General features: G+C 39.9%; 1 protein-coding gene across 2 annotated transcripts in view; it reads left to right on the top strand.

Annotated features, from left to right (window-relative positions):
* Window positions 1-7,342, top strand: part of adamts6 (ADAM metallopeptidase with thrombospondin type 1 motif, 6) — a 69,610-nt gene extending 62,268 nt beyond the window's left edge. For both annotated transcript variants that reach the window (XM_022681196.2, XM_022681197.2), the window contains 3 exons: window positions 47-223; window positions 4,275-4,431; window positions 6,708-7,342. In XM_022681196.2, coding sequence (XP_022536917.1) covers window positions 47-223; window positions 4,275-4,431; window positions 6,708-6,817 — 444 coding nt within the window. In that variant the 3' untranslated portion in view covers window positions 6,818-7,342. The remainder of the gene's footprint in view (window positions 1-46; window positions 224-4,274; window positions 4,432-6,707) is intronic.
* The last annotated feature ends 7,033 nt before the right edge of the window (window positions 7,343-14,375 follow it).

Here is a 14,375-nt window from a genome sequence, read left to right as displayed (position 1 = left end):
TAAAGAATTAGTAAAATATGCATTTCTTCTTGTTATGTGTCTGCAGTGTACCCCAAAGTGTGGCCCAGGCTTCAAACACCGCAACGTTTTGTGCAAGAGTAGTGACCTGACCAAAACCTTCCCACCAGCTCTATGTTCAGACCATAACAAACCCCCAGTCCGAATCCGCTGCAGTCTGGGCCGCTGTCCTCCACCACGCTGGATCCCTGGAGAGTGGGGACAGGTTGGTGCACCTTTCTGCTTAATAACAGCATGTACTTTGTTTCCTTTATAACCATCTGTGTTGTATAAAGAGGAAATAAACAGTGTAATTCTGTTGTGTGTAGTGTTCAAAATTAGGTGGGATTTCAAGAGTCACAGAGCAAAAATAATCCAAGTCAGATCTGATCTATTAGTGTTACTTTCCATTAGTCCAAGAACAAGAACATTATTTCCATTCCAGCCCACACCTGGCATTAGGCATGGTGCTAATAGGTTCATGTTTATCATCTCCTCCTATTGAGTTGGCAATACTTTGCTACAGGGATGAGACAAGCAGTGTATGTCCTTTTGCACATCTTTGTCAACAATAGGTACAACATAAAGTAGCTGAATATAATTATTAAAAGGGTTTTCTACAAACATTTAAAACATAGAGTGAACAGATGCACAGATATATAAACCTCATTTGGTAGTACTGTCTTAAGAGGTAGAAAAACGTTCAAAATGATATTATAGAAACATTCACAAAAAGTCAAATAACAATAAGCACAAATGTAGAGATATGCTGTCTGATTATTATGATTTTATTGTTACAGTCATGAAGTATCAGGGTAGAACACACACATAATGTTATAAAAGAACAGTTCAGCGTATCTAGACGAGGCATCGGTGTCAGTGCATCATTCCAGAGGAGAGGACACAGACAGAGTATGGGCTGTTTCCACATGGTGTGTAAAAGAGCATGTGTTTTAGTCAACAGTCAGAAGAATTTACACTCAGATGATAAACTGGGGACTCTAGGGAGCCAGTGACGCGCGTGTCTGTGAGTGAGAGAGAGCCAAACAGGCCGAAAGTGTGGAAGTGGTAAAAATATCGTCCACGTTGTTTGAAGTTTATCTCCACTGTAGACAAGGCATCTCTGTCAATGCCAAGAACATGTTTTGAAAAGGAGACAAAAGATAATGCGCTTAGATTAGCCCTGTGACTGCTTCCCTGTGCAGCTTAGGACACGTTCCAAAACTGTGCAGTCAGCAAAGCAGCTATGGGTTTTTTTAGTGAGGAGAATTTCAGTACTGCAAACCAAAAACTGCAGACCTCATTTTTATAAACTGAAATATAAAACTTTTATTTGAGATTGGGAGAGAGAGAAATAAAAACAGTATAAAAAATATTATTTATTTATTTTTTACTCAAAGATAATGATTCTAGCAAATGTCTAAATCTAGGTCTGCTGGATTTGACCAGATTTACAATAACAACTACAACTATTGTTTTTACTTGTTTTTATATAATGATTGTTTGACAGTAATAGGAATACAAGTTATTCTGTTTCTGTATGCAGTGTAGTTGTTGTAGACAATTACTAGAAGAGTGCAGTAAAGCACCTAATGAATTACCGTATTTTTCACACTATAAGGCGCACCATATTATAAGGCGCACTATCAATGAACATCTATTTTCTGGTCTATTTTCATACACAAAGTGCACCGGATTATAAGGCACATTATGTGACACTAGTAAGGAACAGGAGTGTAGCTGTGTTTTTCTTTTAATTTAGCAGGGGGGTGGTGGGTAATCTACACAGATTTCTCTCCTAAAAATAGTTTATTCATTTATTTTTTTAAAGTAAGCTTAGATTTCCAGATTTCTACTAAGGGTGGGTGCAGCAGCATTAGTGGCTAAACGCTAGCACTAGTTGTAGTGCTAGTAAATGCCACCGACAGCGCTTCACTGAGGAACTCTGAGTGTTGAGTCAGCCAGGGTAATATTAACTAGTGAGTCTACATTTGTCCTACGTAGATTGTTTTAACATGGTAAACACACAGACTAAAGTCCTATAATACTCACCTCTGAACGGTGAAAGAGGTAGCGCTTATCGCGGTTAGCAGCTAATGCTAATACTGCTTTATTCTCTGTGCTGAAGAACTAAACTGAAACTCATGTATAACAATGTACTTCAGCAGAATGGCTTTACTGCTCCTTAATACCTGACTGGTAGAATTCACACATAGGGCGCACCGTATTGTAAGCAGCACTTTTGATTTTTGGGAGAATTAAAGCCTTACAGTGCAAAAAATAGAGAATCTGGTAAATTACCTAATGAATTATTAAACACGTTGTACATTTCTTGTGATCACATTGTGATGTCTAAACGTCACTTTTGTAATAAACCAACATTAGGAAATAGGTGAGCCCCTCTCTGCCTGTAACAACTGCCAACAGCTAGGACTTTCAGAACAGGAAGATTGTTGTGTGTTGTGGAGACCTGTGGGCCGAAAGGTCACACGCTCAAATCCCACTTAAGACAGCCACTGACGTATGCCATCTGTCAGGAGCCACAGCTCTAATAAAGTCCCGTTAATTTGGAAGGGATGAAATGTGTGAGGCTCAAGCTGCTGGAAAGTCCTGCAGAGAGAGTCCTTCAGTACAGACAGCTGAACTCCCATCATGCCTTGCTCTCTCACACACACACACTTATACACGCACCTCTCCAAGCCAATCGCTGAGTGTCAGCATTTCTAAAGTGCACGTATTACCTTACCGACCGAATGAGTGAGTAATGAGGTAAATTGTGTATTGTATTGGGTAGCTAAGCAACAGCTCGTTTTTCCATTGGATCACAGTGCGAGGAGTCTCGTGGAAAACCCAAAGTCTTTAACTTCAGACAGTCTCCCCCCAACATCGAGTCTCTAATACACAACAGCTGACAGTAATCCAAGATCCAATTAAACTATTACAATGACATTCCACCAGTAGCTGAGGCTAGTAGTGGCCGTTAGTTTCAAGACTGTGGTTCTCTAGGGCCCGGCCTAGGGCACAAGACCCGATTATAGGGCCAGTGATGAGCCTGCATATCACAATTAGGTACTCAAACTTCTGCCTGGACAGTTTGTCAAGCTTTTGACAACACAGTGACTTTGCCAGATTAGCACAGGGTAAATAATGAGATAACTTTGTAACAGGATAACTTAAGGCTGACTTAGGGTTAACCAGTTTAAAGAGTGGGGGTGGCAGTCTTTACTCACCTTTAATTGGCTCAGCTTTTCAGCGTGACAGAACAGAAATGGAAAATGCAGACTCACACTAACCCCGGCACACATTCAGGGCACGCTATTAACCTGTAGTGCACAAATACAGAAATTTAAAATGAAGCTTAATCATACCAGAATACAGATGACTGTTAAATAAAAGAGAGGGTTATATGCTGGGGCCTAAGTTGACTAGAGTCGTTATAAACTAACATAGTCTTTGTACAATGTGTATGGAAATTACAGCATTTTACAGACTATAAGGTGCACCAGATTTTGAGGTGCACTATCAATAACCGTCTGTTTTCTGGTCTATTTTCATACAGAAGGTGCACCGGTATATAAAGTGCTTTATGCAACACCAGTGAGGAATACGGGTTTCACTATGTTTCCCTTCTAATTCATCAGGTCTCGCCCCTGGGTGTTGGTTCTGGTAACCCTGGTTCTGGTATATGTATTTTTGCAGATCTTTAAAACAAATGACAAACTGAACAATTCTCTTGAAACACAGGCTAACTGCTTTTTTCTTAAAATAGCTTAATGTCTGTTGGGGTTAAATATCTACCAGCTTTTTTTAATCCTGATTTTTCCCCCTGGTTGTTTTGCACAAGTTTTAGTTTTTAGCAGAAGTGGGTTGTCTTGCATTACCTCCCTGTATTTTGCTAAATCTACCCATCTTTATCCACTAAGGAAACATATCCCCACAACAAGATGCTGCCAACATGTTTCACTTTTTTGACATGGTGTTCATTGAGGTGTGTGCATCATCATGTAGTGTATTCAGTTTTGCTCATGACATTTTATTTTTGTCTCATGTGACCTACAAGTTGTTCATGGATACACTTCCTGCTTCCAACAAATCAACCTCAAGAACTCACTGTTCACTTGCTGGCTAATATTTAGACCCCATCTTTTAATAGATGCCATTGTAAACAGATAATCAGTGTTACAGAATTCACCTTCTATTAGCTTAAATGTTTTTGCTGATCCATGCATGCATTGCTCAGTGTAGCTTATTAAAACCCTTTGTATTTGTGTCTCCAGTGTTCAGCACAGTGTGGGCTGGGACAGCAGATGCGGACAGTGCAGTGTCTCTCATACACAGGGCAGCTCTCCAACGAGTGTCCCGAGTCGCTGCGACTCAGCACTATGCAGCAGTGTGAGAGCAAGTGTGATGCTACCCCCATCTCCAACGGTGACGGTGAGTGATCTCTGTCAGTCACTTCATCAGAGATACAGAGAAAGACCTGATGAAGCTTTTACTATTTCCGTAATTTACTCTTAATTGACTGAATCCTTGCTTGTTAAAAAACATACCTTGACAACAGCTTCAGGTTTATGTTCTGTTTATGATCTGCAAATCACTGCTAGAATACCTTTCCCAATACTTAGTTATATTTCTAAAACATATTCACATTGAGCCCTGTTGAGAAAGCTGACTGTGAAACCCTATACTCTCCGTTAAGGCCATTCTGGAGACTCTGACCACAGCTATACTTCCCATGATTGATTGGTATTAAGATTTCCTGTATTGGGGAAACAACATTACACAAGCTGTCCAAATGATCCCTAATGGGATTATCTTGCACTTAATTGTGCCTTAACGGACAACAGTGACGGAATGTCTGCTTTTCCTCTGCTCTCCCCGAGCTATTTAAGGAGCCTAATAAGGGAAGACACTCTCATCGTGATAAGGCAGTTAGGGCCCTTGGTGCTTGGCTGCACAGATGGCAGCGTGCCTGGGCTGCGAATCAGGCTGGGGTCCCTCTCTCCCTTCCCCTCTCTCTCTCTCTCTCTTTCCCCTTTGCTCACTCTCTCTCACTCTCCCACTCTCTCTCCTGTATCTCTCCCACTGTCTCTCTGTTTGAGTCTGCATTAAGGGAGGATTCAGAACACTGTGCTTTGAGTAATGATTGTTTATTGTTGCCTACAACTTTACTTTTATGCTTTCTATCCAATTTTCCATTTTATTAAAGTGAAAATAAGAATATCACAGAAAACAATGTAGATTCCTTTGTTTACTGCATGTAATAGCAGAAGAAATTATCCATACCTGAATATTGAATTAATTTACTGATTTGTACTTAACATTCACACATAAACATGCATACAACACGCAGACAAAAATATCTAGTTCTACAGACTATATATCAAGATTGCTTGCTTTAAAATGTAAAATTCCTGTTTATCCTTCTAATATGATCTTTGGTTATAATCTCTTACTGCTAAAAGAACAGCTTTAAATAATGCGTTTAAACACCTAGAACCAGACCAGACATGGACACAGTTTTTAAAAAGCAATTGTTTTTTCTTCCCAGCATTTAACACCTGTGCTCTGTTATACAAAATCGCCTAGATTGAACTTTTGTTCAAAGTAATACTTTCTCTAATGTACAAAGATCATATCAGCCCTGTGAGAGACAGACGAAAGAAAGTTGGCACGAGTCAAACGGTAAAACAAACTCTATAACATCAGGAGGGGACAGGCAGGTAAAATTTATCGGAGGCAGTAATTACTGTCTGAGCTGTAGGATAGCATTTGAAATGAAGAGGATTCAGAGTCTTGGTGGAGCATTCCTCAGTGCCTGTGAATGAAAAATGCCCATGCAGTGATTACTGTCTGGATTCCAACACACCTAAAATATAAGGCATAAAGCAATCTTCAGACTGGCAACATTAATCTACTATAGACAGCCTGTGCTGTAGGCAGCTTTAGTTTAGCCTGATCGACTTGCTGTGTCTGCAGTATATTTGAGTGCTTAACAATTATAAGTAGTTGTACAGCATGTGATGATTTAAGAATGAAGTTGGAGTGAATTTTGTCGCTCCAGTGACCCAGAAATGTCTTGACATACATATATATATATCTTTTTACACAAATTAATAACGTTACCAAGGTTGGCCAAAACGTCTTCCCATAATTTACAGATTGTCAACAATTAGCATTTTAAAGGTATTTTATTTATTGATATAAATAGTGATGCTACTGTTGGGTTCAGAATTTAAGTTTATTGATGCTTAAAAATGGATAAAATCAATATCACTACTCCTTCCTCCTCTTGTCTCTATTACTTTCATTTCCTACTTTCACTTATATTGTCATCGGCTACGTCTCCTCTATAATCTGGGCTTCTGCAATAATTGTCATCTTGGAATAACCAAAAATCCATTGATGGAATAACCTGGTCTATATTCAGTATATTCAGGTAGTCAGCTGACCTCATTCTTCCAGCACATACTGTTACTTAACCCAGACCTGCAGACCAACTGCAGCATCAACCCCACATCATTTTTTGGCCTGGCAGTGTATTAGTAAATGCCAGTGTTACTCTCCCATACAGACACTTACCATTATTACCCACAGAGGCTCTTCTCTCCACACAGGGGGAGAAAGATCCCAGTTGCATTCTAGTTTTGATCAATTTATCCAGCCTTTTACTCATAATTCCTCCTCTTTCTCTTTTTTTCTCCCCCTAGAGTGCAAAGATGTAAACAAGGTGGCATATTGCCCACTGGTGCTGAAGTTCAAGTTCTGCAGCCGTGCCTACTTCAGACAGATGTGCTGCAAGACTTGCCAAGGACACTGATCCTACAGAGAGAGAGAGCAAGAGAGAAAAAGAGAGAGAGAGAGGAAGAGAAGAGGGGAGAGAAAAAAAAGACGCAGAGGAAAGGATAGAGGATACAGAAGAACAGAAAAGCAGTCGTGGGCTGGAAGAGCAGCACAAGGCAAAGAAACTGCTGTCTCCTCTTCTCTCTCACTCTCTCCCTTTCTCTCTCTCTGTCTCTCTCACTCTCTCTCTCTTTATTACACACACATACACACACAACACTCCTGCTTTCTTACACCTGTGGAACCCATACCACTGGTCAGCAACATGCTGACACATTTTGTTTTATTTTCACTTCTGTGAAGTTGGAACTTGATCATTATTGTTATTTTATTATAATAATAATAATTGTTATTATTGTAATTATTGTTATTATTATTGTTGTTATTGTTATTGATGTCTATCTGTTTTGTAATCCAAAGTGCTGGACACATCCTTTGCAGAAGTGGCACAGCTGAGAACCTTTTTTCCAAAAAGGAAACAAAACAAAACTGGGAACACAAACACACACTCATACACAGAGACTTTCATACACAGATGCAGCTGGGCTTTACTGCTATAGTGTGTACATACAGCTCTGTAAAAAAATAAGAGACCACTTAAAAATTATGAGCTTCTTTGATTTTACTAAATTGAAAACCTCTGGAATATAATCAAGAGGAAGATGGATGATCACAAGCCATCAAACCAAACAACTGCTTGAATTGATGCACCAGGAGTGGCATAAGGTTATCCAAAAGCAGTGTGTAAGACTGGTGGGGGAGAACATGCCAAGATGCATGAAAACTGTAATTAAAAACCAGGGTTATTCCACCAAATATTGATTTCTAAACTCTTAAAACGTTATGAATATGAACTTGTTTTCTTTGCATTATTTGAGGTCTGAAAGCTCTGCATCTTTTAGTTTTTTTAGCATTTCTCATTTTCTGCAAATAAATGCTCTAAATGGCAATATTTTTATTTGGAATTTGAAAGAAATGTTATCTGTAGTTTATAGAATAAAACTATAAAGTTTATTTTATTCAAACATATATCTATAAATAGCAAAATCAGAGAAACTGATTCAGAAACTGAAGTGGTCTCTTATTTTTTTCCAATATATATATATATATATATATATATATATATATATATATATATATATATATATATATATATATATATATATAATGTCATATAAAATTCCATTAAACCCAAATTAAATGTGGGCATTAAAGTAAATTAATAATCTGTGTGCATTATAGGTTTCAACATCTTCCAATACACAGAGAGTGGACAAAATAACAGAAACACCAAACAATGAGGACATCAAAAGAAATAGGCATTTGTTTCAGAAAAGTGTTGGGATAAAGAACTCGGCTCATGGTGTGCACAAACCTTCCACCTTGAACTTGTTTAGTACTGTGTTTGGGGGCACCATAAGGTGCACCTGGGCCTGTAAAACAACCTCATTCTTTTTTCCTTTATACAGCTATGCAGAGCAATCAGCAGACCTAATGACTCCTACAAGGCTTCCCGTAGCATTACAAATCCTCCATCATCTTTAATAGTTAGACAGACATTGTGGTTTGCAGGCATCCTTTGGCATTCTCCAAACATAAACACGACCAGATGTAGACGAAAGAGTGAAAGATGACACTTGAGACTTTAGAGGGTAGTTCTCAAGATTTGTGTGGGGCTGCAAGTTTTGTTCTCCACGCACCAATTTATGCATCAGTGTGCATTGGCATTTTTGAAACTACGTTCACACAGCAGAAAAGGTTGCCTTAAAGTGATTTACTCACCAAATATAATGATGTCCCTCAAGCTGTTAACATTCTGACCAGGACTGCGGCAGGTGTGAAAGCTATCCGCTTCCAGTGCTGCGTGTGGTGTCGTGTGATTGATTCATACGTTTCAGAAACTGTTAAGTTTGAAGCAAAACATCATCCAAAATATTTATCTTTTGAGGCCTTTTATCTAATTATTCTCATGCAACTAAAAACACCTCACTCACTACTGTCCTCCATTTTTCCTTCTCCTTAACATAAAAGTCAGTTACAGTCTGAGCTGGCTATTTAAACCTGCTCGCATTTCTGCATATCGGATTTCAGCTTCACCCATAAAAGGGAAATCGACGTGCTTTTTTCTGTTCACACTGCCCCACAAATTTCACATCTGTCTCAGTTTTTCCTTCTGTGTGAACATAGCATTAGTTCCTTTATGTAACTTTGAAAATTGATGCACATTAGTATCAGTGTACTGGCTTTTGGTCGATTAACCAAATACACAGTTTGCACGTGCCTTCACAATTGATTCAACTGATTTAATTACTTCCAAATCTAACTTTTCTTATGTGGTGTTTTTTTTTGTTATTTTGTCCACCTCCTACGTGTACAAGTACAGCTCAGCATTCATTGATCAGTGATCAGTAAAAGGGAGCCCCCAGCAAAACTATGACTCTATGATTTCCAAATTATTAACTCTACATTGTATTAACTCTCCAATTTAATACTTTTTAGTAGAATTTTTCATCAGCTTGATGAATTTAATAATTAAATTATAAACATCAACAAAAACAAACCAAAACCTAAAACAACCACATAACTCAACATAAGGCAACATATGGCAGTAGTAGTAGTAGTTGTAGTAAAACTACTAAGAGGCAAAGACTCCTCTGAGAGGCTTTAGGTGCTCTTGGTGCTCATTTGAGTGTTGTTGTGTCTCGTGCAGAGGAAATCAGTGTGAGCTGAAGATTCCAGATGTTCCAGTAGTGCAAGCCACCTGTTTTGCTAAGCCGAGTCACATGACCGTGGGCCCAAAGGATTCCACCATTGTTTGTGACACATGAACAAGGCCTGAAAATCACATTAGAACAGCAAAGCAATGGAAGGCCTGCAAGGCCAGCCCGCCGCTTCAAAACTGACTTTAAATTTTTGTGGTTTATTAGAGCTAAACTTTTTATTTGAATGTTAAAACAATATTCACTGTTGTACTGTTATCCCATCGTACTGTGCATCATACTTCTCTGTTTAAATACTCTGGGTCTGATCTGGGTCAGACATTTCTGTTTTGTTCTATGTTAAGACAAGAGGTTACACAGCAGTGCTGACCCCTACACCCTACAGGATTGTGTTCAGGAGTCGAGGAACTGCCAAGGAAATGCTCCATGCTACAGTTAAGCGAAGGGCCAGCAGCATCTGGACGAGACACTAGAGCACACCGCACACATCCCGTCTGCCACTGACTGACTACCTCCAGAGTCGTCCCCCCTCCACTCCTCCACTTTCTCAGACCTCTCTGTAAACACACTCCACACAGCCCTCAAAGCTCAATGGTGCTTTTCTTCCTCCAGTGGAGGACTGTTGGACTGATCCACTGCCCTCCTTCTGCTCACCTTCTGGCTGGAGTGGTAGGTCTGTTTCACTGCTCTGGTGGGCTGTCTGTATTTTCTTTTTTGTTTTTTGTTTTTTTGGTTTTTCAGTGAATGTGGTTGGGTGATTTGGTGATTCATTGGTTTACCTCACACACTCTACGTCGAGCTGATAATGCAGCTTCCATATCAGCATTCAGCCAATTGTCTGTATTCAGCAACCTTCCGTCAACCCATCAAACCGTCAAACCGCACCCAAGCCTAAGCAAAGGGAACGTCACACCTGGAAGGTTTCAGCTGCCCGAACTCGAGACCTCATTCAGTTTCATCCGAGACGCAGACTGAGGACGCATTGTGAAGAAGCTCACAAAGGAGTGTCGGGATTAATCGTTCCAGATCACAGCTGTCTCGAATCATTTCTGATCAAACGTGCTACTTTTTGCTGCTGCTACTCTGTTGTAGCCACCTATACAATGTTAATCAGTTATGTTTGTCTGTTTTTATTTCATTTTTTGTTGTTATAAACTCTTTGAACTTTCTTTGGGACTTAAAACGGCAGTGAACTCTACATATAAAAACAGCCGAACTGAAAAAGGCCCCCAAAAAAAGAGAAAAGAAACGAAAAGAAACGTGCCGGGCATCAAAATCCTGAGGCTTGAAGTACAAGTTTACAGGCTTTGGGACACTATGGAGGCTATGGAAGATTCTGACGATTCTCAAACACATAAAAACGGGACAAAACGGGACAAAAAGTGGTACTCATCGCTGTGAACTTGTCTTTGAATGTCACATTGCTTAACCTGTACCTATAGAAGTGAGCTTTTTTTTTTTGGCGATTAGTTGCATATATTTTATATTCAGTATTAATGTTGGTACACTGTTACTAATTTTTTTTTCAATTGTAAATTATATGCTAATTTATTTCTATGTGTCACTTGTCATATGTACAGTATGTTTCAAAGGCATGCAAAACAGAAATGTAGCCTAGTAGAAAGGATTTAAGGAAAAACAAGCAAGCAGTGAATTTATCATCATCATCAGCAGCAGCAGTAAGTCTTCACTGGGTCTTAATGTAAAACCAGAGCAACCCTTACTTTTAAAGTTAATGTCCAAATGATTTGTGCCCTCAAGATGAATGTGTGAATGTGTGTATGTACGCATATGCTGGTATGCTAACCTATTTTTATAATTATGATTATGTATTGTCCAAAAAAATAAGGGCCAAAGAGTGAAGAAAGTGAAAATTGGTCAATAGTTTCAAATGGTAAGAAGAAGAAAAAACGAGAGATAACCTTAACAGTCTCAGTCCGTTGGCTTGTACACTATTATTGGTGAATCCTACAGTATGTAATGGATCCTGAATAAAGAAAATTTAAAGGGTCAGTGTTACTGAGGATGTTCTTTCCTTGAAAGCTTTGGCTGCAGTTTCGCTCAAATGGCTTACTTGGCCCGGAGACCGTGGCACCTAATGGCGATACCTGAACACTTTTTACTGCTGAGAAAGAGACAAAGGCCCTTTCAGTCTTAATTCTTCAGTGTTTCAGCCTCAAAGTCCAGCCTCAAAAACAGCTTTGAACCTCTGAACGCTGTTACAGAACTGTACATAAATGTACATGAACGGCATAAACGGTAAACAGGGGGATGTTTCCTCGTAAAGTCAACTTAAACATTTGTTCTTGACGTCAGGCAGAAGCGAATAATGTTTACGTGAGCGAGAGCACGATTAGGAGGCCTCTCAAAGGCTGAACGCTCTCCAGCCTCCAAGCTTTTGTTCCAACTCCAGGGTAATTTATTCAAAATAAACACAATCTACCCCACTTGGCTCAGGTTAGCAAAAATTCTGATGAGGGGCTCTGGGTTACAGCCCTGCTGCTCGAGACCTGTTTCGTCTAAAGACACCAGTTTACAATATCTGAGTGTCTGTCTGGCCTAGCTTCTGTCCTGCTCACAAGTGGGAAAGAAAAAGAAGAAAATTAGAAAAAAGACTGAGAGGAGAGAAATAGAGAAAGACAGGAGAAAGAAAAGCAAAATAAGTACTATACAGAGGGGGTTTTGGTTTTTGTTTGAGATCGTTTTTTTTTTTTTTTTTTGATCTACAACTATAACCTGACCAAGATAGATCAAACTGGTCAACCAACGTGACCAAGATATTCAACTAGCATTAACAGGCTTTGTCAGCAGTGCTGAAACAACATATCACATCATGACATCCAAATACTGACCTTTTTACGAAAACATAAGCCCTATCTGGACGTGATTAGTTTCTAAAAAATATTTCACACTTTTACTTCTACTGATAAAACTTTTGCAAAACTCTTTAGGGCCAGTGAATTATTAGGCTTTCTCTGTCACAAGACATCATGTTCAGTAGCTTCTTCATTTCCACTCACTGTTTCACATCAATCTCCACGGAAATGTGCACCCAAAGTGTAATTACGGTGCGCGGCAGTGGACAAATAGCTATTTTATTAAACAGAGGTGACAAAACTCAGAGATGTGGATCTGGACATGACTAAAATTACCGGAGGACCACGGAGTTCAGCGAAAAACAGTAGATACTTCAGCCTGTAATTTTCTTAGAGGACGTCTGAAAACAAGCCCCCATTAAAGAGAAAATTACCCCAGGACCTCCTGAGAAACGAATCCCGTCTGGATAGGGCTATAGTCGCTCTAAACTTAAACTTAAAACTGAGCCCCCAATCTGACTTAAAGTTACTGCTTCATTTCTACACATAGTGGCACTATAATAAAATTAATAGGGTTAACCTGCGCTGAAAAAAATTTACAGAGAATATTGCAGAATCACATTATCGCGATTTCATCTTGGTTATGTTTATAGATCAGGTTGGCTGTCAACACCTAAATCGTTCACAAGCCCTAACAACTCAGTTACCTAGGACTAATATAAAAACTGGATAACTGATAGACTAGAATAATGTTAGTTGACCAGCATGACCAGGGTTGGTCATTATGAGCAGTATGATCAAGATGTCAACCAGCTTGGTGGTGATGGTCATAGCATTGGATGACCAATGTGACCAGTATGACCAAACTGGTTGAACAGCATCAGCAACTTGGTAAACCAGAATTACCAGCATTACCAAACTGATTTTAGTTAACCAGTTTGGTCATGCTGGCCAAATTGGTCAACCAATAGTATGACCATCACCACCAGGCTGGCTGAAAGGATGACTGTGCTGGAGAGCCAGCATGACCAGGATCACCAAGATTGTCAATTAGAATGACCACACTGGACAGCCAACACAGCCAGCATCACGTCTCAACTAGCATAGCCAGCAATACCAAGCTGGTCAACCTGCATCACCAAATACAGCATACATATACTATGCAGGTCAAGAGCTGGTGTCCTAGATTGCTCGCCAGAATAATGGATGGTCAGATTTTCCGCCACCCTAATCATCAAAGACCATCTTAGACCATCCCAAACCAGTTACTAGTAGAAGCTGGTCCTGAGCTAGATTTCCTTCAGCATTTGTTGGGGGAGATTAAAACATAGAGTAATACAGAAAGAAGAAGGTGAGAGGGTTCACAATGCCTCAGCAGCTGGGCTCCAACTGTCAGCTACAATTCCTGTGTTTACATGTCAGCTTCGAGCACAGCCACAATAAAGACAAAGCGAGATAGCCGAGGCACTCGGCTCGAACCAACTCCGCGCTTTATCTCTCTGTAAACTACAGCCATCCACTCTGATGTGAGAGGAAATAATGAGGCGATGTAACGCGTACAGTGTGCCGGGGTAATCCGTCCTCTGTTTTGTGAAGTCATGCTAAAGCTATTCATGCTATGCTTGTGTAAACAGATGTCGGCAGATTTGCTGTCCTCAGCTTACTTCTGTAAACTGCCTTCAGCTCCTTCAACATGCACACTTGCACAGTGCTGGTATGATGGTGTCTCCACCAACATCAGAAGCATGTCCGTAGTGGCGAGGTTTGGGGGCTGTGTGCTGGTACACGGATGGTATCTCGTGGGGCAGTAGTCAGTGATCAAAGGCTCGCCTCTGGCAAGATTAAGCTTGTTTTTTGTGCTCAAAACAATGTTTATCTCAAAAGTTGACGACAATGAACAAAGAGTGCTTTTACTGAAAACTGTGGGTGAGCAACAACCTGCAAACACTGAAGGGAAGAAGGGATGCACATGGTCAGCATCAGTTCTTGAAACAGCTGT

This window comes from Astyanax mexicanus, chromosome 20, assembly GCF_023375975.1.
Source record: "Astyanax mexicanus isolate ESR-SI-001 chromosome 20, AstMex3_surface, whole genome shotgun sequence".
NCBI classification, from domain to species: Eukaryota; Metazoa; Chordata; class Actinopteri; order Characiformes; family Acestrorhamphidae; genus Astyanax; species Astyanax mexicanus.
This window is presented reverse-complemented; position numbering and strand designations above follow the sequence as displayed.